This window comes from Myotis myotis, unplaced genomic scaffold, assembly GCF_014108235.1.
Source record: "Myotis myotis isolate mMyoMyo1 unplaced genomic scaffold, mMyoMyo1.p scaffold_m19_p_32, whole genome shotgun sequence".
NCBI classification, from domain to species: Eukaryota; Metazoa; Chordata; class Mammalia; order Chiroptera; family Vespertilionidae; genus Myotis; species Myotis myotis.
Genome location: NW_023416338.1, coordinates 1990265 through 2016247, shown reverse-complemented (window position 1 = coordinate 2016247; position 25983 = coordinate 1990265). Strand labels below are relative to the sequence as shown.

The following is a 25983-nucleotide window of genomic DNA, read 5'->3' as shown; positions in this document are numbered from 1 at the left end:
GCTTGGCCTTTTTCCTAATAAGATGGGGAACTCATTCCTTAAAAAAGAAAAAAATCCTGCTTAAAGGAAAGACTAGTAAAAGGCAAAGCATGTCAGAAACTTAACACCCCCCCCCCCAGAAAAGAAACACTCCCCCCTAAAAAAGTCTGCACACTCCAGAAGTTTGGCTAAAACCTCAAAAGCTTCAGAATTAGTTGAGGCTTTTTTCAGCCCAGAGGAGGCCACGTCAGTGGGACAGCACTTTCGCCAGCTCTGGAGAAAAGGAGGCAATTTATGGCTCAGGGAACAACCTTAAAATAGCTCTTCCTCAGTCCTAAAACGCCGTGTTTAAATTTATAGAAAAACCCACAGGTTTCTGGCAGCTGGGCGCCTGCAGCTGGCAAGCTGAGGGCTGGCCGGGGCAGTACCCACTTTCACTCCCCACCCCTGTGCCGGGCGAGGCTGCCCTCCACTGTCCCTCGGCCCTTCCCAAGTGCCCCGAGCCCCCAGCTTTCAAGCAGTCAGATCAGCGCTGTGATTTTTTTTTAAAAAGATGCAAAACGTTTTTAATTAAAAAAACAACAACACAGCAAAAGTCTTATAAAAATGAACCAGGCGGCCAATGGCCACCTGTCTCCGTATTTACAATAATACAATATCTGTCACAGTCGCTATGTACAATATTATAAAAAATGTTGTAGACAGTACACATTAAGGCTGTATTTTCTCACAAGGCATCGAGCCTCGATCCTCTAGTGTAGACCCGGCGGGGGGAAGACGACGCTGAATTATTGCACCATTTTGAAAACAAAACTCGTCAAGGAGGATCGTGGTCTTCTCCCACCGGGGCCTTCAGTCTCTGATGGGGCCAGGGCGGCGGCATCGTCATCGGGGAGCCTCCTCGGTGGCCACGCTGTGCCCCGTCCAGTCCTTAGGCCCAATAAATACCAGTCACAGTTTGCGAGGGGGGGCCGCGTCCGTCCGGCGCGTGGGACCCGCCACGGCCGCGCGCGAGTGGGCAGGGCGTCCGGCTACATGTGCCGCTTCATGTGCAGCGCCAGGTGGTCGGAGCGCGAGAAGGCTCGGTCGCAGAGGTGGCACTGGAACGGCCGGTGGCCCGTGTGCTTGCGGTAGTGGCGCGTGAGTTCGTCCGAGCGCGCGAACTTCCAGCCGCAGCCGTCCCAGTTGCAGTGGTAGGGCTTCTCGCCTGCAGCGAGAGGGCGAGAGCGGGCCTCAGTTTCCCTCCCAGTGACTCCTCTGCCCGGAGAGTGGCTACTTAGGAGCGTGCAACCTACCCCAGGCCAACTCCCTGAGCCGACCCCCACCCCCCGAGTTTGGAACCTTTAAGGACCCCAGGCACTTGCCACGCCCCCAGAGGTGTCCTAAGTTCCAACACTCTCCCTGGGGTTCCTCAGTGCGCACCCCTCCCCAAGGTCCGGAGCCACACTCCCAGGAGGGCCCTAAGCGCGCGCCCCCTCCCCAATATTGTGTTCCCCAAAGGTTATTAAAAGCACGTCCCCTCCCCAACCTCCCGAGCCACGCCCCCAGGGGAGTCCCGAGAGCGCGCGCCTCCTGAGGCATCTCCGGGTCCTCGCCGCGACGGGGGGGGGGGGGGGGGGGTAGTTCTGATGGCGCCCCTCCTCCCGTGCCCCGCGCCCCAGACCCGCCCCCTCTCCCCGCTCACCTGTGTGCGTGCGCAGGTGCGCCTTGAGGTGCGAGCTCTTGGTGTAGGTCTTGCCGCAGCCGGCGTAGCTGCAGGTGTGCGTGGCGGTGCGCTTTCGGGGCCAGGACCGGCGTCCGCGCTTGGGCTTGGCCTCCAGCAGCTCCAGCGGGGACGCGGGCGGCGTGAGAAGACCTCGGGCGGCGGGCGGCGCCAAACCCAGAGCTGCTGCGGCGGCGGCCGCGTCGTCGAAGAGACCGAAGGCGGCGGGTGCAGGCGGCGCGTAGTGCAGGCTGGGCCCGGGAGCGCCGAAGCCGGGGCCGCCGAAGGGCGGCGGGAAGGGGGCGCGCGGGCCAGGCGCCGGCAGGCGCGCGGGGCCGTCGGGGCTGAGCGGCGGCGTGTCGGGCGGCGGCGGCGGGCGGCCCCCGGGGCCTCGCATGCACGCGGCAGCCGGGCCCGGGGCTCCCTCGCGCTTGAGGCCTCGAAGCCCGCGGGTCAGGCCGGGCGCGCAGCCGTAGCCGCCGCCGCCGTCCGCCTCGGGGGGCTCGGCCTTCACCAGGCGGCCGGGCGGCGCCAGCAGGAAGCGGCCGTGCAGCGCGGGCCCCGGCGGCACGTCCAGCTCCGGCGGCAGCAGCTCTGACACCAGGCTGCCGGCGGGAGCTCCATAGGGCGGCGGCGCGCCGGGCTCGGGGTAGTAGAACGCAGGCGGCGGGGGCGGGGGCGGCGGCTCCGGGGCAGCCTCGGCGCCCAGGCCGTCCAGCCCCATGGACAGGATGAAGTCCAGTACACTGTTGAGGTCGTCGTCGGTGCTGCCGGCCTCGGGCTCTGCGCGCGGCCAGCGCTGCGGGTGACAGGGCGATGGGGGACGGGCGTGAGCGCACGGCGGGTCCGGCGACCGCCGCCCGCCGCCTGCGTTCTAGCACCCTGAGCCTGCCTTTCCCACCGCCTGCGTTCTGCGACCCTAAGCTCGCCCTCGGTACCTCCGAGGTTCTCCGACCCTAAGTCCACCATCCCCGCCGCCTGCGTTCTACTACCCCGCAGCCCACGTTCGACTCCCCGGAGCCGGCCGCCCCGCGGTCCCTGCCGCCCTCACCTCCTGCAGGCCGCGCTCGCGACACGGGCTGGCGAAAGTGGAGAAGGACGGCAGGATGGGCTCGCTCAGCGCCATGGCCGGGACGCCGGGCGGACGCGGTTTCGGACACCGGCGAGCGACTGACAGGGCGCAGGCGGGCGGGGACGGCTCTGCGGGCCGCGGGCGGGCCCGCCCCAGCCTTATAGACGCGGCGCGCGCGGGGGCCGGGCCAAGGCGGCGGCGGCGGAAACGCGTCGCGGATGGGGACGAGCTCCGGGCGCAGCCTAAATTTAGCCGCGGTATATAAGCCGGCGGGCGGCGGCGGCCCCGGCCACTGCGGCCGCCAGGGCCTTGCGCCTCTGCCCGGCCCCTCGCGCGCCGGGGCCGCGCCCCCAGCCCGGGGCCCGCCCCCGCGTGTCTCCCGGGCGACGGCATCAACACGCGCTCCACAACAGCCGCGGGAAGCCCAGGGATCCCCGGGGCACCCCGTGCGCTCCCGCCTGCGCGCTGACGGGGAGGACCTGGAGCGGGGGCGGCATCCGGGGACCTGGGACTCTGACTGGGCCCCGTGGCCTCCTGGGATCCCCGATGGATGGGGTGCACGGGCCCCAAATCCTCAGAGAGGTCCCCGAACCCCTGGTGGGTGGCACGATTGGCCCCGCAGCCTCAGAAAGGTCTCCAGAAACCTAGAGGGATGAGGTGCCCGGGTCCAGCGACCTCAGCGTGGAGTTTCCCAGAAACCCTGTTGGATGGGGAGATTGGGGTTCCCAGGACACATGATGGATGGAGGGACCCAGCCCCTCATTTCCTGGGGGCCCACCTAGCTCGACCCACTGTTATGCTTGCTCATCACCCTCAAAAACTCCTGCGTGATGACAGCAAGAAATGTCCCTCCGGGAAGCCCTTCAGAGCAGGGCGGCTGGGGCCCCGGGGGCACCGGGAGAGGCTGAGGTCCTGCTGTTGCAGGCAGGTCTGAAGACCTTACATTCATGATTCGCATGAATGAAGAGACTGAAGACAAGAGGACAGCCTCTGCTCCAGCACAGATGCAGCACTGGTTCGGGGCACCGGGAACAAGCCTGCCTGGTGGGCCTCTCAAATATACCACGTGGGTTCCCCACACCACAGCCCTGCCAGCCACGGGCTGTCACTCCCATGGGCACTGAATGGGCGCTGGGAGTCTTCCACTCTAGCGGAGGTGTGTGTGTAAAATAAACGAGTATATTGGAGACGGGCCTTGGAGGAGGGAGAGAGGAAGTGAGTGTGTGAGAGGGGGGAGAAGAGGATGGTGGCCATGTGAACCTCACCCGGGAGGAGTTCTGTGAGTCAAGAACTGTAGGAAGGGAGCCTTCTGGGTACTGGAGGGATAGCATCTTATGATAGGACTTGGAGCCAGTATCCAGCCTTGGTCTCTTGACTCCAGAACCCACATTTGGGCCAGGTGGCGAGAGGTGCAGGGAGCTCCTGTCCTTGGGAGCCAGAAGGGCTGTGCCGCTGACAGCAGCTGGGGTGCCACAGACCAGGGCTGCGGCCGCGGGGGTGGCCTTTGGGCCACACCGGCGCCAAGGAACCTCTTTGGGGCCCATAATCCTGGACCCTCCCAGCTGGAAGGAGCCGCAGAGGCGTGCCACCTCACCGTGATTCATCCAACGGGAGATTGAACAAACACTTGCCGATAAACCCTATTTGCCAGGCAGTGCGGCCCCAGAGGTGCTTCGGTGGCAGGTACCGCTGCTGGAGGGGCAGACGCCCTCTGCGGTTCCAGCTGCTGGACGCTTTGAGTGGAGCCCAGACATGTTGCCCTGTGGCTGCCGCCATGATGGCTAAGAATCAGCCTCGACCCCTGACCCCTCGCTGTGGGTGGCTTTGCCTCTCTGGGCTTGCTGCCTCCTCTGTGAAACGGAGGCGATACTAGGACCTTACCCCAAAGGGACATTGCGAGGGTCCCCAGGCTCTTTGTTCTTTGTGGAAGTGCAGGTGACGCCCTGTGAGCTCTCTTCAAGTGCTTTCCTTGTTGCCTTTCTCTGAGCCTCAGTTTCTCCATCGGATGGTGAGGGGAGGATTTAGGGGATTCAGTCTGGTCCCCAAGATGCATGGTTCTCAGGCAGTTGCAGGCCTTGGTCCTGCCCTCCCTCCACCTTCAACCGCTCCTGCAGCTCGCTCCAGCCCACCCCTCTCCCCACTCTCAGTTTCCCTGCAGGACCCGGAGCACACCGAGTACCTCCCCGCTCCAGGCCTTTGTACTTGCTGTGTCTTCCGCCAAGCGTGCCTTCCTCTCACTCTCCCCTTGCTCGGCTCTGGCTCATTCCGTTCCTCCCCCTTAAGGAATGAACTTACATTTTTTTTAGAGCAATGTTAGGTTTATAGGAGAAGTTAGCAGATAGTACAGAGAGTTCTCCTGTAACCTCCCCCTTTACACACACAGTTCCCCCTGTTAGTAACATCTTGCGTTAGTGTTGTACATTTGTTACATTGAAGGGCCGCTATTGCTATCGATTCACTGTTATTAACTAAGTTCACGGCTTACTTTAGGGTTCACGCTTGGCACTGCACGTTCTATAGCAGCGGTTCTCAACCTGTGGGCCGCGACTCCTTTGGGGGTCGAACGATCCTTCCACAGGGGTCGCCTAAATACACCCTGCATATCAGATATTCACATTACGATTCATAGCAGTAGCAACATTACAGTTATAAAGTAGTAACGAAAATAATTTTATGGCTGGGGGGTCACCACAACATGAGGAAGTGTATCAAAGGGTCGCGGCGTTAGGAAGGTTGAGAACCACTGTTCTGTAGGTTTTGAGGAAGGTACAATGTTTATATGTCGACTGTCACACTCTCATACAGAATCACTTCACTGCCCTAAACGTCGCCCGCTCCACCCTCCATCCCTCCTTCTTCCCTAACCCCTGGTTGGGTTCCACAGTTTGACCTTTTCCAGAATATTCTATAATTGGACGCATAACAGAAAGCAGCTTTTGCAGACTGGCTTCTTGAACTCAGCGATATGCAGATAACGTTCCTCTGTGTCTTTTCGTGGCTTGATAGCTCATTTCTTTTTATCGCTGAGTAAGGATCTATGTTCTGGATGTAACAGTTTATCCATTCGCCTACCGAAGGACATTGTGGTTGCTTCCGGTTAGGGGCCATAGTTGCTGTATTGAATATATACTGAATGTGGCTGCTATAACCATTCATGATTTTTGCCTGGAAATAAGTTTTCCTATGAATTGGGTAAATGCCTAGGAATGTGATGACTGGATCATATGATAAGACTATTTCAGGATTGTAAGAGACACCCCTGAGTAGCCGTACCGTTTTGCATTCCTGTTGTTCCACGTCCTGGACAGCACTAGGTGTTGTCGGTTTTCCTCCTTCAGCCATCCTCATAGGTGCGTGGTGGTATCTCATTGCTGTTTCACCGTGCAGTCCCCCTGTGACATCTGATATGGAGTCTATGTTCATACGCGTATTTGCCATCAGTATATCTTCTCTAGTGAGGTGTCTGTTCAGACCTTTGGCCCAGTTCTTAACTGGGTTGTTTGTTTTATTATAGAGTGAAGAGGTTTTTGTATAATTTGGACATCAGTCCTTTGTCTGGTGGGTGTTCTGCAAAGGTTGCCTCCCCGCCTGTGGCCTGTCTTCTGTGGAGCAGAGGTCGCTCATTGTAATGAAGACCAGCTCATCAATTTTCCCTTTCGCACATGGTGCCTTTGGTGTTGAATCTGTAAAGTCATTGTCTAATCGTTGGCTCTCCCCTCCTGAAGGATTGTCCACCTTTTCTCTCCTCAGCCCCGCTTCCTGGGGACTTTTTCCTTTTTTGTCCCCATGGCTAGTAGGTTGCTTATGTTCCCCCAAAGAGATGTCCAAATCCTAACCTTGGGTACCTGGGAATGTGACCTTATTTGGAAAGAGGGTCTTTGCAGATGTAATTAAGGGTCTAGAAATTAAGATCATCCTGGGTTAGGATGGGCCCTAAATCCAGTCAGGATCCTTATAAAAGGAAGGACAGAGACACAGCACAGAGAACACAGGCAGAGATGGGAGCATTGTAGTTACAGCCAAGGACCACAAGGTTGCCTGGAGCCACTTCTGGTCCCCAGAATGAGAAGATAATTCATTTCTGCTGTTTTAAGCCACCTAGTTTGTGTCAGTCTGTGTGACCTCCCCAGAAAGCTCAGATATCATGGTAACGAACCGTTCTGCCTGGCTTCTGCTCCAGACAGGGAGCCCTGCAAGGCAGGGATCTCCCCGGATTCATCTCTGTGTCCCCTAACCCCAGCTGTGGACGTGGGGTTGAAACAAACATGACCCGAGGATGCTGCTATCCACCAGGATCTCCCAGGGAAGTCTCCATGAAGGGGCATGACTGTGTGCCAATAAAGTTATGGGCACTGAAATTTGATTTTCATAGAATGTGCATGTATCGTGAAATATTATTTTGCTTTTCTTCAACCATCATAAATCATCAGAGTGTCCAGTGGATGGAACCAAAACACAGAATCACCAACGAATGGAAAGAGCATGGACTTCAGTTGCCATTTTTGCTGTGTGACCTTGGGCATGTCACTTAACCTCTCTGAGCCTCTCTGAGTTTCATTTTGAGAAATGAGATGGTCCATGTAGATGCTCAAGAATGCTTGCTGCCCAATTCAGGGCACACGCCAAATAGTCAGACAGGGGGTCCTGGGCAGGGCATCATGGGAGAGCGTCAGTGTTCAGGGGTGGGGGTGCTTGGAGCTTGGTCCCTCTCATACTGGGGTCCTGTCACCCTGCTATCAAGGCCACACCTGTCTGTGTGGGTGTGTGTCCTGGTGACATCTCAGGTGGAAGTGCTGTTGGAGAAAGGCTCCGGACTTGAAGTCAAGCTCCCAACACTGCCTCTTACGAGGAGAGAGACTTACCCGTGTCAACGTTTTGAAGTCTCTGAGCAGCCTGTCTTATTAGCTGCTGGCCGGGGGGCAGGGGGAAGGGGAGGAGGCCGGGAATAAGACACATCTGTGGTGGTGAGGTGGTCAGTAGGTGAACTGATGATACTGGAACCCAAGATGGGTGCTAAGCGTCCTGGGTGAGTTCCGAAAGGATAGGGACAGGCTGTGTGTCTGTACCTTGCTGTTCCCCTCCCCCATTTGGGTCTAATCCATTGGTAATGTTCTGAGCGTTGTGCTGGTACAGATTCTGAGATTTCGTCCAGATTCAGTGCTGGGAAACACTATTGTGATTGATTAGTGATGTCTATCTGGGGTCGATTAAGAATGTCTGTCACTGGCAGAGGCTTGTATGAATGGCATGTATGTTGTTAATGCTTCCCATCTCCTGCCAGGCTTGTCTTTAAGGGCTCAGGAAACTTGTGAAACAGAAGTTTTCCGTTTCAGCAACAAATAAACATTAAACTCCATGCTCTGTTGGACCTGGAGAGGGAGCTAAAAGGGTCCCTGGCCCACTTCTCCCTACCAGGAACTTACAGTCTCCTTGAACTGCGTCCTGGCCATTTCTACTTTCCTGTATTTCTGCTCACTTTTCTCCTCGAGGTTTGCCCGCCTCTCCCTTTACCAGCTGTCCCGCCCCAAATAGCTATTGTGTACACTTGGCCCAACTCCCAAGAGCAAGCACTCAGGAATTCTACAGAAAACACGTCACCGAAAACGCAGCTGAGCTTCCAGGGCGAGTGATGAACGCTCTGAAGGAATTACAGCCACATGACAGCGCCAACTGGACAAACGACTCCCAGCTGGTCGGTTGGGGTGTTTCTGCTGAGGTTTGCGCAATGCTTTCCCGGCGTCTTGCCAAACTGGGCTCCCCCGCGTTGCGAAGACGTTTGGCGGCTGGGCATTTCTCGAGGACGGGAAATATTGCGGGCAGGGGCGCCCCTGAAGGTGGGCTTCTTACGGGGGTCGCCGCCCTGCGGCTGCCGTGCGCAGAGCCCAGGCCCCGGGAGAAAGGGCACGTTCCCACTTGTCTTGCTGTCTCCGGGGCTTGCTTATTGCTTATGAACAATTAAGTCGTGACTATGAGGGGAAGGTGCAGGGTTTATCTGGTGATGACGGATGGGTACCTAGGAATCCTCATCTCTCCTCACTAGCCAGACAGGACTGCTTTGTTCTAGTTCACACAGAGGACGGGAGAAGGGGAGAAAGCAGCATTGATTAGGCACCTACTGTATGCCAAGCCCTGCATTGAAGAGCTGCCTGTGTTTTCTCATTCAGTTCTCACCGCAGGTCTGTCCAGCGTAGTAAGTGCTGGACATAACAGGGGAGCTCAGCCAGGAGCCCCGGGTCATTTTCTGGCCTTGGCACTTGCTGCTCAGTGGCCTCGAATGAGTGGCTTTCTGAGTTTGGACCTTAGTCCCTCATCCATCAGAGAGGCATGAACATGCCTGCCTTGTCATTGATTAGGTCAGAGACATCCCGTGTAAAGGACTTTTCCTAGAAGAGTCCCTTCATTCCTGATAGCAAGTTTTATTGACCTAAATCAAGAGTTGACCCACCCTGGCTTACAGCTTAAAAAAATATATATATATATATATATCAGTAGTAGTATTCTTTATAGTTCACATATATTCCAGTGTTAATTATGTACATGTATATGTGTTTTATCATTTTTTTATCAAGGTGAAAGTCACACAATATAAAATTAACCATTTTAATGTGAAAAATTCAGTGGCATTTAGGATATGCGCAATGTTGTGCCGTCATCACCTCTGTCTAGTTCCAGAACATTTTCATCACCCCCAAAGGAAACCACAGCCCCATTAGCAGTCACCCTCCATTCCCCCTTCCCCAGCCCCTGACAACCCCTAATCTGCTTTCTGTCTATGGGGATTTCCCTGTTCTGGACATTTCATATACACTGAATCATGCAATATGTGTGCCTATTACAGCTTTTGTTTGGCCAATGGCTAAGCAAGAATTTTACACTTATGATGGTTGAAAAAAATCAAAATACTATTTCACGACACATGCACATTCTATGAAAATCACATGTCAGTGCCCATAACTGTATCGGCACACAGCCATGCCCCTCCATGGAGACTATGCAGAGAGAGACTGTAGGGCCCGCCAGCAGGAAATACTGACTCTCTGGTCTGAAGCTCAGAGAAGGTGATTCCATGGAGAGAAGCCAGCACAGCTGCCCTTGGACTTGAGTCTGAGCTGCCCCCCGAAACTGTCGCAGCCTCTCAGTATGCATTTAATAGGCATTTGTGGGATACTTCTCATCGGGCAGGTGCCGGAGAGAGATGCCAGCCAGAGTAAGCTGGTCTCTGTGCCACCCCCAGCCTCGCCCCGGCAGCTGCCAGGCATTAGATCAGCAATTTGCCCAATAAAGATGGGGAGGAGTCTGAAGACATCCTACAGGTTAGTGGCCTGACATTCAGTATCAGGCATGTCGCAAGCCCCTGGGTGTAAAGGTACAATTTATTAGCGATGACCAACTGGAGAGTGACTTTTTTCTTGGATTTTTTGTTACCTGTTGGCCATACATCTAGGGGTTACTTTTTGTTTCGTTTTACTTTTACTTTGTTAAAAAGTCTTTGGCCCTGGCTGGGTGGCTCAGTTGATAGGAGCATCATCGTGTGCACCGAGATGTTGTGGGTTCAATTCCAGGTCAGGGCCCAGACCTAGGTTGTGGGTGTGACCCCTGGTCAGAGTGTATTCAGGAGGCAACTGATTGATGTTTTTCTCTCTCTTTGTCCTCTTCTCTCTCTAAAATCAATAAACATAGCCTTGGGTGAGGATAAAAACATCTTTTATTTAGATTTAAAATTTTCTGATTTTTAAAAGATTTATATTTTATTCAAACATTATTTTATTTAGGTTAAATTTTTATTTAGGTTTATTTTTATTTTATTTTAAATTTTACTTAAACTTTCTAATTTAGATTTTCAAATTTTTTATTTTATTAAATTTATTTAAAAATTTAAATTTATTTAGATATACAATTTAAAATTTTTATATTTGTTTTTTTTATTTGAAAATTTTAAATTTTATTTAAATTAATTTTTGTTGTTGCTAATCAGAGGATATTTTTTCCATTGATTTTTAGAGAGAGTGGAAGGGAGGGAGGCAAGGAGGGGCCGGAACCTGCAACCCAGGCCTTTGACTGGGAATGAACCCTCGACCTTTAGGCTGACACTCTAGCCACTGAGCCGGGCTTTAGATGAAATTTTGAAAATTTTTGTTTATATTTATTGCAGTGTCATCTACATACGATAAAATTTACCAAGTGGTGCAGCCCTCGCCACGATCCAGCTGCAGAACTTTGCATCACCCCAAGGAGACCCCTCTTGCCCTTTGCGGTCCATCCTGCCCTCACCCCGAGTCCCGGCAGCACTGACCGCCCTCTCGGTCTGTAGCTGTGCCCTTGCCGGACATTCCCTATAAATGCCGCCGTTCAGCGTGGTCCTCGGGCCTGGCTTCTCTCCCTCAGCCTAGCTGAGATTTGGCTTCTCCTGTGTCTTCATTCCTTCCCATTGCTGAGTAGTGTTCCATGTGATCATAGCTCGTGTGTCCCTTCACCTGTCAAAGGATGCAGCTGCCCCTGAGGGTGCAATGATCCGGTGTCGTCCCTGTCGGTTCTTGGAGTCGGGGACGATCTCCCACCCACGGCTTAGAAACGCAGTGACACCCTTCCCACCTCACTGTCCCGGCCTCTTCCTCTCACCGGCCTGGGGCGTCAGTGCTGCCGCCTGCGAAGTCATCCCTTTGGGCACCCGGTCCGAGCTGTTGGGCCCCCTGGCACGCCTTGCCAGGGGCCGGTGTCCCTGTGTGTTCTGCCCTCGCGTAGCCCGCACAGCGGGGAGGCTTGCAGGATGGGGGGTGGTGGCTGAGTTCGAGCCCCATCTTCTTGGCACCTCAGGGGCCGCTTCCTGGGAGCCCGGCACAGCCCCCGACCTGCCCTGCCTTCAGGGGAGGTTTGACACTGGCTCCTGATAACCAGCCTGCACAGCGCCTCCCCTTCCCGGAAGCGCCGCCCGCACTCAAGCAGCTTGTCCTGGTTCCTGGTTCCTGGTAGGCTCCCCGTCACCCCCCAGAGGCACGGCTTTGGATCTGGCTCCGCGTGGCCCGTCCTCGGGAACGGCCTCGAGCCCATCGCCTCACCCGCTGACCGCAGTGCCCTCACGGGTGGGAGATTATGATGTCATGACCGCATGTGATTAATCACGACAGGACGCCTCTGCACGCAGTGCATTTCGTAAGGACCCTGTTTAACATTATTAACGTTTATTTGTAAAGTTCTTTGGGGACCGGCGACGGGTAATTTCTGGGCGCCTGCGGCAATGTCTTTGGAAAGCAAAAGAGTATAAATATCTTTCAGATCCGTTTTTTTTTTTCACTTTCAAAATTTTTTTTAATGGAGCTGAAATTCACAAACATAAACTTAGCCATTTTAAAGCGAACAGCTCAGTGGCCTGAAGCACCTTCACAATGTTGTGCAACCACCACTTCTTTCTATTCCAGAAACACTCCAGAACATTCTCGTCTCCCCACAAGGAGACTCCGGCCCCCTTCGCCGTCACTCCGTCACTCCCCCTCCCCCTCCACAGCCTCTGGCAACCACACCTCTGCTTTCCGTTTCTATGGATGTTCCCGTCCTGACATCTCCTAGGAATGACTCACGCGTGTGGTCTCTCCGTATCTGGCTCCTCCCACTCGGCAGCATGTCTGCAAAGTTCACCCGGTTGTCAGGTGTGTCCGTGCTCCCTTCCTTTTCACGGTTGAATAATATTCTACGCAGGGAGAGACCTCCTCTGTCTAGCTATTTGTCAGGGGATAGGCATTTGGGGTTGTGTCCAGTTTTTGACTACTGTGCACAGGTCTTTGTTTGAATCCCTGTGTTTAATACTTCGGTATACACGCCTGGGAGTGGGGTTGCTGGGTCGTGTGGTAATGCCACATATAACATTTTGGGGAGTCATCTAATCGGATCTATTTTAAAAGGCTCCACGGGGCTAGGACAGGGTTGGGGTCTTTTAATTATGCTCCCGCCACTCCTGGGGACATTTATTCTTCTGACATTATTTTGAGCATCTATATGCACAACCTCATTTCTTCCCTCAGTCCCCACGGCGGCTCTCTCTCTCTCTCTCTCTCTCTCTCTCTCTCTCTCTCTCTCTCTCTCCTGCACACACACACACACACACTCTCTCTCTCCCTGTTCCAGGAACACTGGGCTTCTCCCACGTTCCCCTGGGAGCCAAGCTATGGGCTGGTCGAGGATTAGGGAGACCCTACCCCCTTGTCCTTGCAACTCAACAGGATGGATCTCACTTAGGTGGCAGAATCAGCCCCCTTTACAGATGTGGAAACTGAGGCGTGGGCGGGGGTTTGGGATCCCTATTCCACCTCACCAGCTTCCTCTTATTTCTCATTCCTCAACATTTGTGCCGCTCTGCACGTTGGCCCTGGGAGAGTGGCTGGCATGTGGTCCCTGCACAATGAGCGCTTTTCTAGCTGACTTTGGGGTAGAAAAAAGGAGAGAGACAGGGTCTGATGGAGAAATTATCTGCAGTACAGCGGGGTGAATGGTGTGCCCCAAAGATATGCCCACATCCTAACCTCCCATGTCTGTGAAGGTGCAAGCCTCCTGCGAACAGGGTCTTTGCAGGTGGAATGGAGTGGAAGGTCTGGAGATGAGATTATCCTGGATTTAGGGGGGCCCTAAGTCTGCTGACAGGTGTTCCCAGAAAAGAGAAGGGGAACAGGCAGAGAAAGGGAAGCTGTGTGAAGACGGAGGCAGAGATGGAACAAAGCAGGTACCACAAGCCAAGGAAGGTCCAGGGTGGCCGGCAGCCACCAGGGGCCGGGAGAGGCCTGGGACTGAGTGTCCCTCCGGGTCCCCAGAAGGAACCAGCCCAGCCGACACCCTGATTTCAGACCTCTGGCCTCCAGGCCTGTGAGAGAATGCGTTTCTGTTGTTTAAATCCCCGCAGTGTGCCCTCATTTGTTACAGCAGCCCCAGGCAACTCATGCACATGGCCGGGAGCTGGCTGCAGGGGAGAGAGCTGGGGTCCCCGCACACTGGGCCTGCGCTGAGCGGCAGGTTCCCCCAGCCTGGCAGGGAGGAGGGCGCCCCACTCATGGGCAGGGTGAAGTCAGATGAATGCCCAGAGAGAGGCGCATTATTATTGTTGTCATCACCATTATTATCATGAAGAGTCATTATTGACTCTGTGACCTAGGGACCCATTATCCCCCGACTGTAGGCCACCCCCCGCCTCCCACCCCAATTCATGGAGTCCCTGCTCGCGGCCAGAGCTGCCAGAGTAAACACAGGACACCGGTTACATTTGCATTTCAGATAGACGAGGAATGACGTTTTCGCCCAAGTATGTCCCCAGTGACTGTTCCCCTCCCTGTCTTAGCTTCGAGTCCTTGTTGTTGTTACAAATAACCTCTCTCAACGCTGGAATGACACATCTAATCGCAGAAAAGCTTCGGGATGAGATGCAGAGCTCCCTGTCCCTTTCGCCGGTTTCCCCGGAAGTGAACGGCTCCCAGGACCAGCATACAGTTGTGGAAACTGAGAAATCCATGTTGGGGCGATGCTATTGACTAAACTCCCAACTTCATTCAGGTGCCCCCGGATTTTCCACGAACGTCCGTCCCCCTTGGGTTCAGGGATCCCCCACGGCATGGAGTCACCCTGTCGCCCCCGTCTCCTCGGGTCTCTGATGGCTCCCCGGACGTTCCTTGTTTGCCTCACGTCTTCGGCAGAATTGCAGAGTGCTGGCCGGGGTCCCCCGGGACATCTGAACGCCCCCCAATCTGGGTTTGTGTGATGCCCTATTGTGATTAGAAGGGGGCCTGGGGTTCAGGGGGAGGACCACAGAGACGAGGTGCCCTCCAGGCCACGTCATCCCAGGGCACCTGCGGTCTGCGTGGCTGGCCACCGTGATGTTGATGAACCCTGTGCTTTGCGGCTGGGGCACTGGAGGAACTACCTCCAGGACCTTCAGGGCCAGGGGGAGGTTTGGTTCCAGAACGTGACGACAGCCTGAGCCAGGCCCTGGGCCAGCTGCCGGGATGTGCCCCTTCTTGGTGCGGCTCTGCTGGAAGACAAGTGCAAAGAGGGCAGCCCGGGGCTTCAAAACGGTCCTCTTACCTTCTTCCCCCGCGGTGCCGAGAGGTGGGCACTGCAGCCTCAAACCGGGGCTGAGAGGCAGGTGCTGGGGGCGGCCTGAGTGGCTTCTCTGGCTTGCAGCCTAAAGAACGTCGCCTTGAACGCTCACAGTTGATTTAACCGGCGCAGCAACTCTGTGAGGTGATCCGAATTTTCTGAGGAGAACAGAGGCTCAGAGAGGCTGCGATACCTCCTGAAGGCCACACAGCAACTCGAGTCTGCCGACACCCACCAGCTCCCGTCCCTATCTCTGTGGTTAAGGTGCGTCCCCCAGACGATGTCCTGAAAAGCAGGGGCGGGCAGGGCAGGAGGAAAACTGGTTTACAGGCGTTTCCAACCTCCCTACCACTGACAGCTGGGCTGCATCAGCGCACAGTGGGGCATCCGTGCATTGTGGGGCGTTGAGCAGCAGCCCTGGTGGCATCCCAAATGGCGGTAGTATCCCCTTTTTCCCTGAGGAGCAGCCACGTGTCCAAGTTTCCCCCCTGGGGTGGGGGGCAGTGGGGAGACTCTCTGTCTAACTATGGGAAGCCAGGCTGCTTCTAGATCTGGGATTTGCATTTCCTACAAACTTCGGGGCCTGCTGGGTGGTTGAATTCAAGATGCTGGATGCTTGCGATTTAATAAAACTCTGAGCTCCCCTGACCCCGGGGAGCCTTGAGCTCAGTGATCTGTACTGTTTACCCCAAACAGTGACTTATAAATCACTGGAATGTACGGAGCGAGAAAAACCAGAGGTGCAGTCAGCTCCCGGCCCGGCTCTCACGTTGTGCGTGCTGCTGGGAGCCGGGCCAAGGCCTGACTCACGCCCGCGATGGCACACCTGTGCCCGCACCCCTCTGAGACAATATTGGCTACACCCATGGCAATCCGGCTCGGCCGTACGCTTGCTTACACACCAAGGGTGGGAAGGGGTGTGGGGCGCGCTCTGGCCGGGAACACTGGGGGCCCCGCTGAGTCAGCGTGGAGGGTGCTGCGGACGGGGACCTTGGGGGAGAGAGTGGGGGGAAGGGAATTTTGGATGTGTACCTTCTGGTCCTGAGCATTCATTTTTGTTTTTCACTTTTTAGAAAATAATTGAGGTGGAATTCATATAACATAATATTTGCCTGTTTTAGTCAAATCAGATGGGGGCTTATACGCAGCAGCTTTATTTCTCAAAGTTCTGGAGGCTGACGTCCAAGGTCAAGGTGCTGGTGGGGGCCCCCTTGGCGGTCCGTCGGCGACGTCTTCTCACAGGGTGGAAGGGCTGCCTTTAATCAGGGGCCTAATCCCATTCATGAGGGCACCACCCTTATGACCTAATCACTTCCCAGAGGTCCCACCTCCTATTACCATCACTTTGGGGGGGGGGCCGATTTCAACATATGAATTTGCGGGGGGGACGCAAGCATTTGGACTATAACCATTAATGATTTTCAAGTGAACAATTTAGCATTCACAGTGTTGTGCAACCATCACTACCATCTAGATCCAGAAGGTTTTTATCACACCCCCGCCTCCAAAATATACCCTGTCCCCTGAGCACTCACTCCCCTTCCCCTCCCCCAGCCCCTAACTAACACGAATCCACTTGCTGCCTCTATGGATGTGTCTGTTCCGGTCACTTCATAGAAATGGAATCCCATGCTACCTGCCTTTTGTGTCTGGCTTCTCTCCCTCAGCGCGGTATTGCCAAGGCTGTGTGTCCAAGCTTCAGTCCTGTTCATGGCCGAGTAATATTCCACTGTGTGGACGGACTGCGTTTTGTGTATCTACGCATCCGTGGAGGGACATAGAGTTTTTGGCTATGATAAATAGTGCTGCTGCAAACATGTGTGTGCAAGCACTTGTTTAAACATCTGCTTTCAATTGTTTTGGGTCTATACTTAGGAGTGGAATTGCTGGGTTATGTGGTCATTCTATGTTTAACCTTTTGAGGAACTGCCAGGTGGTTTCCATAGCAACTGCATCATTTTTACATTTCCCCCAGAAATGCTTGAGGGTTCCAATTTCTTCACACCGACACTTGTTATTCTACTCCACCCCCACCCTTTTTTTTTTGCTAACCTAGTGGATTTGATTTACATCCATTTTTAAGCATTTGCTGTGTGCAGGCTCTGTCCTAAGCATTGGTGGTGGTGATGGGCGGAGGGGGGAGGGGGGAGGGGGGAGGGTTGGGGGGGATGGCTTAGAGGAATTTGCCGTCTAGAAGGTTCTTAACTTGGGACACTGGGAGTATACATAGGTTCATAAGGCCAGGAAGGCATCCAGGAGGACTTCCTGGAGAGGGTGATGAGTAGGAGTTGATTAGGCCAAGGGTCTCAAACTATGGCCTGTGGTTGGCATGAGCCCCTGCCTCATGCTCTGCCGTTACCGTGGCTGGTTATGAAAGGGTTGCTGATGTGACCCGGGGGTAGAATTGGGAGGCGGGGGTCCCGTGGTTCCTATTATAAACACAGTTCAGTGCCTCTTTCCCTGATCAAGACAAGGTGCCTCGAGAAGGTAAAATCCTTCGTCCTCTGGGCTGTGGGTTCAACACCCTGATGACAGAAGCTTCCGAGACAAGAATGGAGGGACCGCATTCATGTTGATAGTCCTCCGTCTCCAGCACAGAACAGGTTCCCTTTGGAGGATTTGGGAAATGATTGGCCATCGGCTTTTGTCCCCATCAGGTCCGAAGTGGGCCACTGGAAAGCGTGCTCGAGGGGCCGGCCCGACGACTGCGGGGCCTCCACCAGGCGATTGTGGCGACAAAGGGCCTCGTAGCAGGCAACCGAGGGCCACGTCCTGGTGACTCACCGTGTCCCACCACCCAGAGGCTGTGTGCTAAGGGTGGTGGCCCCAGGGGAGGCCGCGTGCGTGCGTGCGTGCAGGCAGCTCTCGGACACACCTTGTCCTGGGGCGCGCTGAGTCACCAGGGACGCCAGCAGGCAGTGGGAACCCGGCCCCCTTTGGTGCAGTTTGGGGGCCTCAGGCAAGACCATTGCCACACCCGCCAAGCAGAGCGGAGGGGGTGTTGGGAGGGATCACGCAACGAAGGCGGTCGGTTGAGTGGCTGGCGCAGAGGGAGCGCTCACCCCGTGGCCGCAGTAGTAGATGACAGCGCCTCCTGGCAGGCAGGTGGCCCCTGTGAGCGCAGGTTCTGTCAGACCTTCTCTTGGCACCACCGTCCACTTCCTTGGCCTGCAGGCACCACCGTCTGCTTCCTTGACCTGCAGGGCTGGTCCCTGCTCTGGGGAATCCCTCTGCGCCACCCCCCACCCCCCTCGGTCAGAACCAAGTGCTTTTCCTTCCCAGACGGAGCAGGGCCTCGCTGGGCACAGGGCTGGCGGGGCTCCGCGTGCCTGTGCTCATAATGTGTGGAAGGTTGTACCAAACCCCCCTGCTCTACCCGCCACCTGCTGCCTCCACCGTGGGCTGCCTGGCACCTGAGCTGACAGGAGGGATGGGTCTTCAGCCTCACTGCCCTTCGTGCATGCACTAGGCGCTCAAAAGAAATGCCTTGTCCGATCTCTTCAAATGAAGGCAAAACTTGCATGCAGCCGAGTGAGCACATCTGAGGTGTGTGCTCAGTGGATTTTGCAGGTGTGACCATCACCCAGATCAAAATGTGGGGGCATCCGGCACCCCAGAAGGCTCCCTCTGCTGGTGAGGGAAGCCACACCTCAGACCTCTGTCACCGGAGATGAGCTTTGCCGGCTGTTGATTTCACTGATGGGGAGTCACAGTTATGCCCTCTCCCACCTCTGGCTCCTTCGCTCAGCACTGTGCCCCCTGGGTTCCTCCGCAATAAGCAGGTGTGTGTTCCTTTTCACAGGTGTATAGTATTCCATTACAGAATCCACCGTGGCTCACTCACTGGAGACCTTCGAGTGGTTCCCTTTTTTCCTTTTTTGGCCGTTATGAATAACGCATACCTTTCTTTTGTATGAACATATAGGTGTGTTTCTTTAGGGTGGAATTGCTGGGTCTTTGCTTTAGCAGATACTGACAAAGTGGTTGTATTGATTTATTGCTTGTGAAAGCAAAACAATTACCCAAGTATAGGGCACAGAGCATGGCCCACAGCGTCTGGGGGCGGGGAGGGACCCCAAACCTTGAACCCAAACCCTGAGCCCTACGCGACAGCATCCCCCGGCTGCCTTTGGAGGCCCGACCCGGAGGCCTCGGCAAGCAAATAAGGCTCAGGTTTGAGTTTTGTGAAGTGAGACGTCCTGCCGCGCCGAGCTGGAGGGCCGTTGCCATCCCCGCTTCACACAGTTCTCAGGTCCTGATTCCAACCGCCACACCCCCGGTGGTTGGGGGATGGGTGGTCTTCAAAGAAAATATTTAAAAAATTGAACATGGCATCGTTCCTGTGCCGTGTGCTACGTCCCTGGGGCAAGTTGCCTCCCGCTCTGCACTTGGGGTTTTGTTTTCCATAAAATCGAGGTGCAAGTGGAACCCCCAGGCGCTAGGAGGAATAAGAGAGGAGTGATGACTAAGTCCTGGGCGGCCGCGGGAGACCCGCAGGTGTGCCGGGCCGCCCTGCTCGCGGCTGCGGGAGTCGTGGCCCGGGAGAGTTCGGAGGTTTACGAGAGCGCGGCCTGGCCAGCGTATTTCAGATATGCGCTTGGCCTCCCAGCCGCGGCCCACACTCCCCTTATCACTCCTGGAGGAGGAGGGTCCCGCCAGCACCCTCCTTCCCCTCTCCCGGGCTGCTGCCAGCACCGCCCGCCCGCCCTGCACCGCGCGGAGCCGCAGAAGCTGGACAGCCAGCTCTGTGTCCCGGCCCCAGTTGCAAAAGCCCGCTGTTACGTAAGCCCGCGCTGAATTTTGGAAAACTTCCCTTTTTTTCACCATCCAGACGATTTTCCAGTGTCACCCAAGCAGCCAGCTGCGGGGGCCGCGGCTGTTTACACGTCTCTGTCGGTCGGAACAGCGTGTCGGAGGGCCAGGGCAAGGCCTGTGTGAGCACTTTCGATTGTGGAAAAACAAATGTGATTTCAGAAAGGAAAAAAAAAGAAGAGGAAAAATGAAACGGAAAACAACGGTTCGCGGAGCTGGCACTCTGAGGCCGGGCCCCGACTACGATTCCTGACGACCCGCGGAGGGCTGCTCCGGTCTATTCTAGAAGACTCCCGGCGCCCGGGGGGCCGGCCGCCTGTGCCCTCAGCCTCGCCCCTCAGCACGCGGGCCACTCGGGTGTGCGTGGAGGACACAGCTTCTTTGCACGGGTCGCGGGCATGTGTCCCCGGGTAGCCACGTGCTCATTGCAGTCCAGTCAAACAATCAGGTTTTTCTTAAGACGTCAAAACTTTTCCACCGAAAGGGCAGGTTTTAAAAATATGTGTAGTATGAGGGAGTTTCCCTTTCCCTTTTATTTTTCCAGGAGTAGATGGGAAGTTCAGCCGTGTGTGTGTGTGTGTGTGTGTGTGTGTGTGTGTGTGTGTGTTGGTGGGGACACAGGGCCGAGGGACAGGAATAAAAAACTAGCATTGCACCCTGGCCGGTGAGCTCAGTGATTAGAGCGTCAGCCCACACACCAAAGGTTCTCAGGTTCGATTCCTGCTCAAGGGCGTGCACCGGGGTTGCAGGTTTGATCCTGGCCTTGGTCCGGCCTCATGCAGGAGGCTAATCGATGTGTCTCTCTCACATCCCTCTCTCTCTCTCTCTTTCTCTCTCTCTCTCTCCCCCCTCCCTCCCTTCCACTCCCTCTAAAATTCAATGGAAAAAAATATCCTCAGGTGAGGATTAACAAAAACAAAACAAAACATGTTGCTTGAAGACCTATTATGTGTCAGTCCCTGCGTGGGGCCCTCTTGGTCCGCAGGACTTGGAGAGGCAGTAATATTTCCACCACTTCATAGCGAGGGAGGGGAAACCGAGGCACAGCTGATTTCCTGTGGAGCCAGGAGCCCAACTGTCTGATTGGAAGCCTGACCCAGACTTGCTTCTCTGTACGAGTCTCACAGGCCTATGGACCCCTGACACCGAAGGCAAGACACTGGGACATTTCTCTACAATGAAGTGTCTACAACTTTCATCACACGGGGGGGGGGGGGGGTATTGATATCAAAAAGATACAAAACAACCTCCCCAGAAGAGAGAGGGAGGGAGAGGGAGAGAGAAAAACATCAATGATGAGAATCCTTGATCGGCTGCCTCCTGCACGCCCCCTGCTGGGAACCGAGCCCACAACCTGGGCATGTGCCCTGACCGGGAATGGAACTGTGATTCATAGGTCGACTCAACCACTGAGCCACACCAGCTGGGTCAGAACAGGTTTATAAGAGAACCACAGCCTAGAGCCCGGCCAAGTTGCTTCTCTTTCCTGAACCTCAGTTTTGTCATCTGAGAAATGGGTTGTATCTTTAGGTGCCTCCCAATACTCACACATGTAGAGTGGGTTTGGTGTGTTCACAGGCGAGGAGGCCTTTTCCTGCTTCCACAGTGCAAACATCTAGTAAGACCGTCTTGATCTTTGTGGGAGAGGCTCCGGGCTGCAGTGTGAACCCCGGGGGGAGGGGCTGGGCACGTCTGCTGTGCCTTAGGTTCCTGCCTGGCTGTGCGGGCCAGCTATCACCGAAAGACCAGGCTGCCAGGTTTAGCAAATAAAACACTGCACATCTGTTAAATTTGATTTCAGATAAACGCATTTTTTTAGCACAAATATATACCAAATATTGCATGGAACGGGATATACTCCCTTCATTAAAAAAGTTATGCCCTACCTGGTTTGGCTCAGTGGATGGAGCGTCGGCCTGCGGACTGAAGGGTCCCAGGTTCGATTCCGGTCAAGGGCATGTACCTTGGTTGCGGGCACATCCCCAGTAGGGGTTGTGCAGGAGGCAGCTGATCGATGTTTCTCTCTCATCGATGTTTCTAACTCTCTATCCCTCTCCCTTCCTCTCTGTAAAAAATCAATAAAATGTATATTTTTAAAAAGTTACGATACTTGAGTAGATTTTCATAGGCCCTAAATATTTCATTTATTCTCCCTGGAGGCAAGGGACTAATGAAAATGTATTTTTCCGCCTGAGAAGTTCTTTTTCTTTTTTTCTGATTTTAAAAGAAATTGAGAAATTCCGGTGGCTCCTAGAAGTCCTAGGGCCCTGCCTGGCCGGCGTGGCTCAGTGGTGGAGCATTAACCTGTGAACCAGGAGGTCACGGTTTGTTCTCCAGTCAGGCACATGCCCGGGTTACGGGCTTGATCCCCAGTGTGGGGCATGCAGGAGGCAGCCGATCCATGGCTCTCTCCCATCATTGATGTTTCTATTTCTCTCTCCCTCTCCCTTCTTCTCTGAAATCAATAAAAATATTAATAATAATAATAATAAAAAGTCCTCGGGCCCTGGGCCTCCCGTCCTTGTTGTATCAGCCGGCCCTGGGGAGGTGCCCCCCTTGCAGCCGTGTCTCTGATGGACGCGATGACAGTGGTTCCCTTCGAGGCACTGACTGCATCTCCCAGCCTCATGTGTGCACAGGGCCGGGGCCAGGTCCTGGGGAACATCGAGGGGGAGAAGTGTCGCCTGTGCAGGCCAACCTGCCCCTCACAGAGAGGCTTCCGGCCTGGTGGGCTCCGTTTGAATTTGAGGAAGCGTGAATCAGACCTCGGGGCCCCAGGAGGCAGGCCTGAGTGAGGTGTCCTTTCGTGGGGCCACCCTGTGTGCTCACCCCTTTGCTCACTGGCCTTCCGGCCGCCGGGGGCTGGGGACCAATTTAGAGCATTTGTCATCAGACTGAAATGGACCTTCACAGAATTCCCAGTGTCTTAACAGCTTCCTGGTCCCCCAGAGCTTTCTCGAGGAACTCGCGGTGAATTGGGGACATCCCGGCGGTTCAGGCTTCAGCGGGATTTTGCTGACGGGAGGCAGGTGGATCGGACGCTGGGGCCACAAACGCAGTGCCTTCTTTGGGGTCTGCCTGGCTGTGATCTCTGTGAGTTTGGAGACTTGCGCCTGGTATGAGAAGCCATGGTCACAAAGGCCGTCTCCACATTCAGGGGGAAAAAATGCAGGACACACAATTACATTTGAATTTCAGATAAACAACACTTTTTTTAAAAGCATAAGTATAACCCAAATTTTGCACAGAATGAGAAAAATTTTTTGTTTATATGAAATTTAAATTTAGCTGGGCATCCTGTGTTTTTCCTGGCAATACTACACAGAGGAGAAAACAAAAAACTCAAGAAGTGGGGGTGGGGGGGGGCGGTGAGGGAGCAACCGTTTTGGCTTCAGGTCCCAGTGGGTGCCTGGCCACGGCGGGGGCTTTATTTACATCCTTTTAAATCATCGCCATGACCCGTGCATTGGTGAGGAAGACGAGGGCTGAGAGAAGCCAGGGCAAGGTGAGGGTCTTGCTTGGTGAGCAACCCGGGGTGCTGTGGACAGCAGGTGTGTCCAAGGGGGAGTTCCGGATTCATTCCACCAGCGTCAAAACGGAGCAGGACTCCTCAGAGAGTTCAATATACAATGTCCACGTGACCCAGCTATTCCGCTCCCGAGTGTCAGCCCCAAAGATTTGGAAACAGATGTTCAAATCCTTGCACACACATGTGCATAGCAGCACTGCTCATGGCCACCAAAGGAGAGCAGCACCCCAGGGTCCATCAGTGGAAGAACGACGCGGTGAACAGAACCCGGTCCGTCCATGCAGCGGAGTATCACTCAGCCATAAAGGGGCACGAAGCACTGGCATTCGCTACAACGTGGAGGCAGCTCGGAAACATCGTGCTGAGTGAAAGGAACCAGGCACACAGTGCATGAGTCTGTGGATACGAAATGCCCAGGACAGGCAAACCCGCAGAGACAGGAAGCAGATTCGTGGTTGCCAGGGGCCGGAGGGCTCTGGGGAAGGGCTGCTAATGGGGGCACGGGCTCCTTCTGGGGTGATGGAAATGTTCTGGAATTAGATAGAGGTGATGGCTGCACAACATCGTGAACGAACCAAATGCCCCTGAATCGCACAAATGCATGTGGTTAAAATGGCACCAATTACATGTTCTGTACATTTACCACAATTTTTAAAACACCAGGCAGGGGCTTGGGTTCTCCTCAGGCCCGTGGCCAGGGTCCCGGAAGAGTAGGGAGCAGGGAGCAGGGCCCTCTTTGGTGGATAGCTGCTCCCAGGAGCCACGCCCTGTATGTTTCAGCTGTCAGGCCCCCAAAATCCTCGGCAGCAGGGATCGAAGATGTGCCCCTTTAACAGAAGTGGACACGGAGGCCCAGGAGGTCAGTGGCCAGCTGGGATTCTAATGTGGGTCTGTGGACCCCCCAAGCCCAGGGGTGTCCCTCCAGGGACATGCCATCTGCAGTCACGGTGAGGGTGGGCCCACGGAGAGCCACCACGGGCCGATTCCCGTCTGGGGAGGTAATAAGGAACGAGGGGCGTAGGCCAGGCAGCCGCACGGGCTGTGACCCCCACACCAGGCAGGAGCCTGACCCCCAGCACAGCCTCCTTGTGCAGGGCCAAGTGATGGCCCACAAAGAGCTCGAATTTCGACAACCAGGAGACACTTTGGTGAACAGCCCGGTTCCTGGTGCCAGGCAGCCGCCCCTATTGGGCTGGGGGAGGAACGTCACCTCCTCATGCCTCAGTTTCCCCTCTGTACCCGCACCTCCCGGTGGGTTGGCGGAGTGTTAGCGGAAGGTGCTGCTGCATGTGGGCTGGGGAGCAGCTGAGCCCAGCCCCTTGGGAGTTCGAGGTTCTCGGGGGCATCTCAGTGGGGACAGGAGACCCCTTCCCAGAGGGACCTGGCCGTCTGCCTACTTGTTTCATGGAAAAACTCGGATCCCGGAGAGAACACGGGCTCATTCTGAAATGCTGGGGACAGAAGGCAGCCTGCCCTGTCCGTGGGGACGGGGGTGAGTGCACAGGGCTCTGGGCCTGGTATTTAGGAATAATCGATCCATCCATCAATCAGTGCCTTTTTCTTTTAATAAAGAAAATGGGGCCGTAGAACTGGTCATGTCGTTCTTGGAATACAGAGTTATAGAGTGGTTCTCCTCGCAGGCAGAGCTGCACAGAAATGCATGCATCCCACGGGGAAGAGAGGGGGGGGGGGGGGGGGGGCGGGGAGGAGAGGCCCTCGAGGCTGGTTGATGATGGAATTTGGCTCTCGTGCTACTTTGGAATCAAAGCCCCTGACGAAATGCAAACCTCCATTTGACAGATGAGAGAAACTGAGGCCTGGGGCTCGGCTGGGTGCACCCGTTCACCACCATTTGTTCTCCGTCACCCCGTGGAGCCCCTGGCTTGCCTGCCACAGTCCTCGGCCTCACAGACATACGCGCACACCCCCCCCCTCCCCGCCCCATCTCCTTTCACTGCGTCCCCCCGTCCATAACCAGTCCCCTTCGGCCGGTTAAAAATAGCTGGTAGAGGACGCCGGTGAGTTCTGAACGAGGCCCCAGAGCCAGGCGGCCGCGATCTGCAGGCCACAGCCAGGGGCGGCGCAATTGTGGCAACACGCAGGGTACAAAGGCGCCGTTCAAGAGCCGGGCACGTCTGGATCCGATTTCTGGAGAGCAGGCGTTCCTTTCATTTCCCCACGCCGGGTGGGGATCTGCCCTCACGGCAGAAGAAAACATCCCCTTGAAGGGAACAGGAGCTCTTTTGGGGGGAGGGGGTGGGGGCCCCACTGCTCTACTGAACAGGGCACCCCACAGCAGCCCCGCATTTAGAACGAGTCTCCAAGCCTTCCTTCCTCTCCAGGTTTATGAAAGCGTCTGTGTACAACTGGCATTATTTCTTCCCTGAGTGTGTGGGGAGATTGACCAGGGGCGCCATCCAGGCCTGGAGGCTTCTGGGTGGGAAGTTTCCAACCACGGACACAGGGCCATCCCAGTGACCTGTTTCTCCTTGAGTGAGCGCTGGGAATTGGCATCTTTCCGGGAATTTGTCCACGCCCTCAGAGCCGTCCATTGGCATCGAAATGTTTATAATGTGCCTTTGTGATCCTTTTACTGTGTGTAGGACCTGTCATGGGTCATCTCTCTCCTTCCTGACCTTGGTCATTTGAGGCTTCTTTTTTTCCCTGATCCGTGTGGCTCAGTCCAGGGTGAGATGCCCCCAACCCCGGTGCTGGGTCTGTCCCTATATGTGGGCAGTGCCCAGGCTGTGCTCTCGCTGTTCTGAAGGCAATGACAGTCCTACGGGAAGACCATCCCCACCCACTCAGAGCACG

The 25983-nt window shown here is 55.3% G+C and overlaps 1 protein-coding gene and 1 long non-coding RNA gene across 2 annotated transcripts; one reads left to right on the top strand and one right to left on the bottom strand.

Moving 5' to 3' along the window:
- Positions 1-517: 517 nt before the first annotated feature.
- KLF2 (Kruppel like factor 2) lies at positions 518-2933 on the bottom strand. Its single transcript, XM_036302652.1, has 3 exons — positions 2733-2933; positions 1664-2480; positions 518-1186 (listed from the first exon to the last, which is right to left on the bottom strand). Exons 1-3 carry the CDS (start codon positions 2805-2807, stop codon positions 1011-1013), a joined length of 1068 nt encoding a protein of 355 aa, XP_036158545.1. The 5' UTR covers positions 2808-2933; the 3' UTR covers positions 518-1010.
- Positions 2934-13712: 10779 nt separating this feature from the next.
- On the top strand, positions 13713-20293 carry LOC118652650. Its single transcript, XR_004966675.1, has 2 exons — positions 13713-15092; positions 19660-20293. It is a non-coding gene; the product is annotated as an uncharacterized LOC118652650 (long non-coding RNA).
- Positions 20294-25983: the final 5690 nt, after the last annotated feature.

Coding starts and splice junctions, on each gene's coding strand:
- KLF2 (XM_036302652.1), bottom strand. CDS start 2,807: ATGGCGCTGAGCGAGCCCATCCTGCCGTCCTTCTCCACTTTCGCCAGC. Junction 2,481..2,732: donor GCGAGCGCGGCCTGCAGGAG/GTGAGGGCGGCA, acceptor TGTCACCCGCAG/CGCTGGCCGCGCGCAGAGCC. Junction 1,187..1,663: donor GCACCTGCGCACGCACACAG/GTGAGCGGGGAG, acceptor CTCTCGCTGCAG/GCGAGAAGCCCTACCACTGC.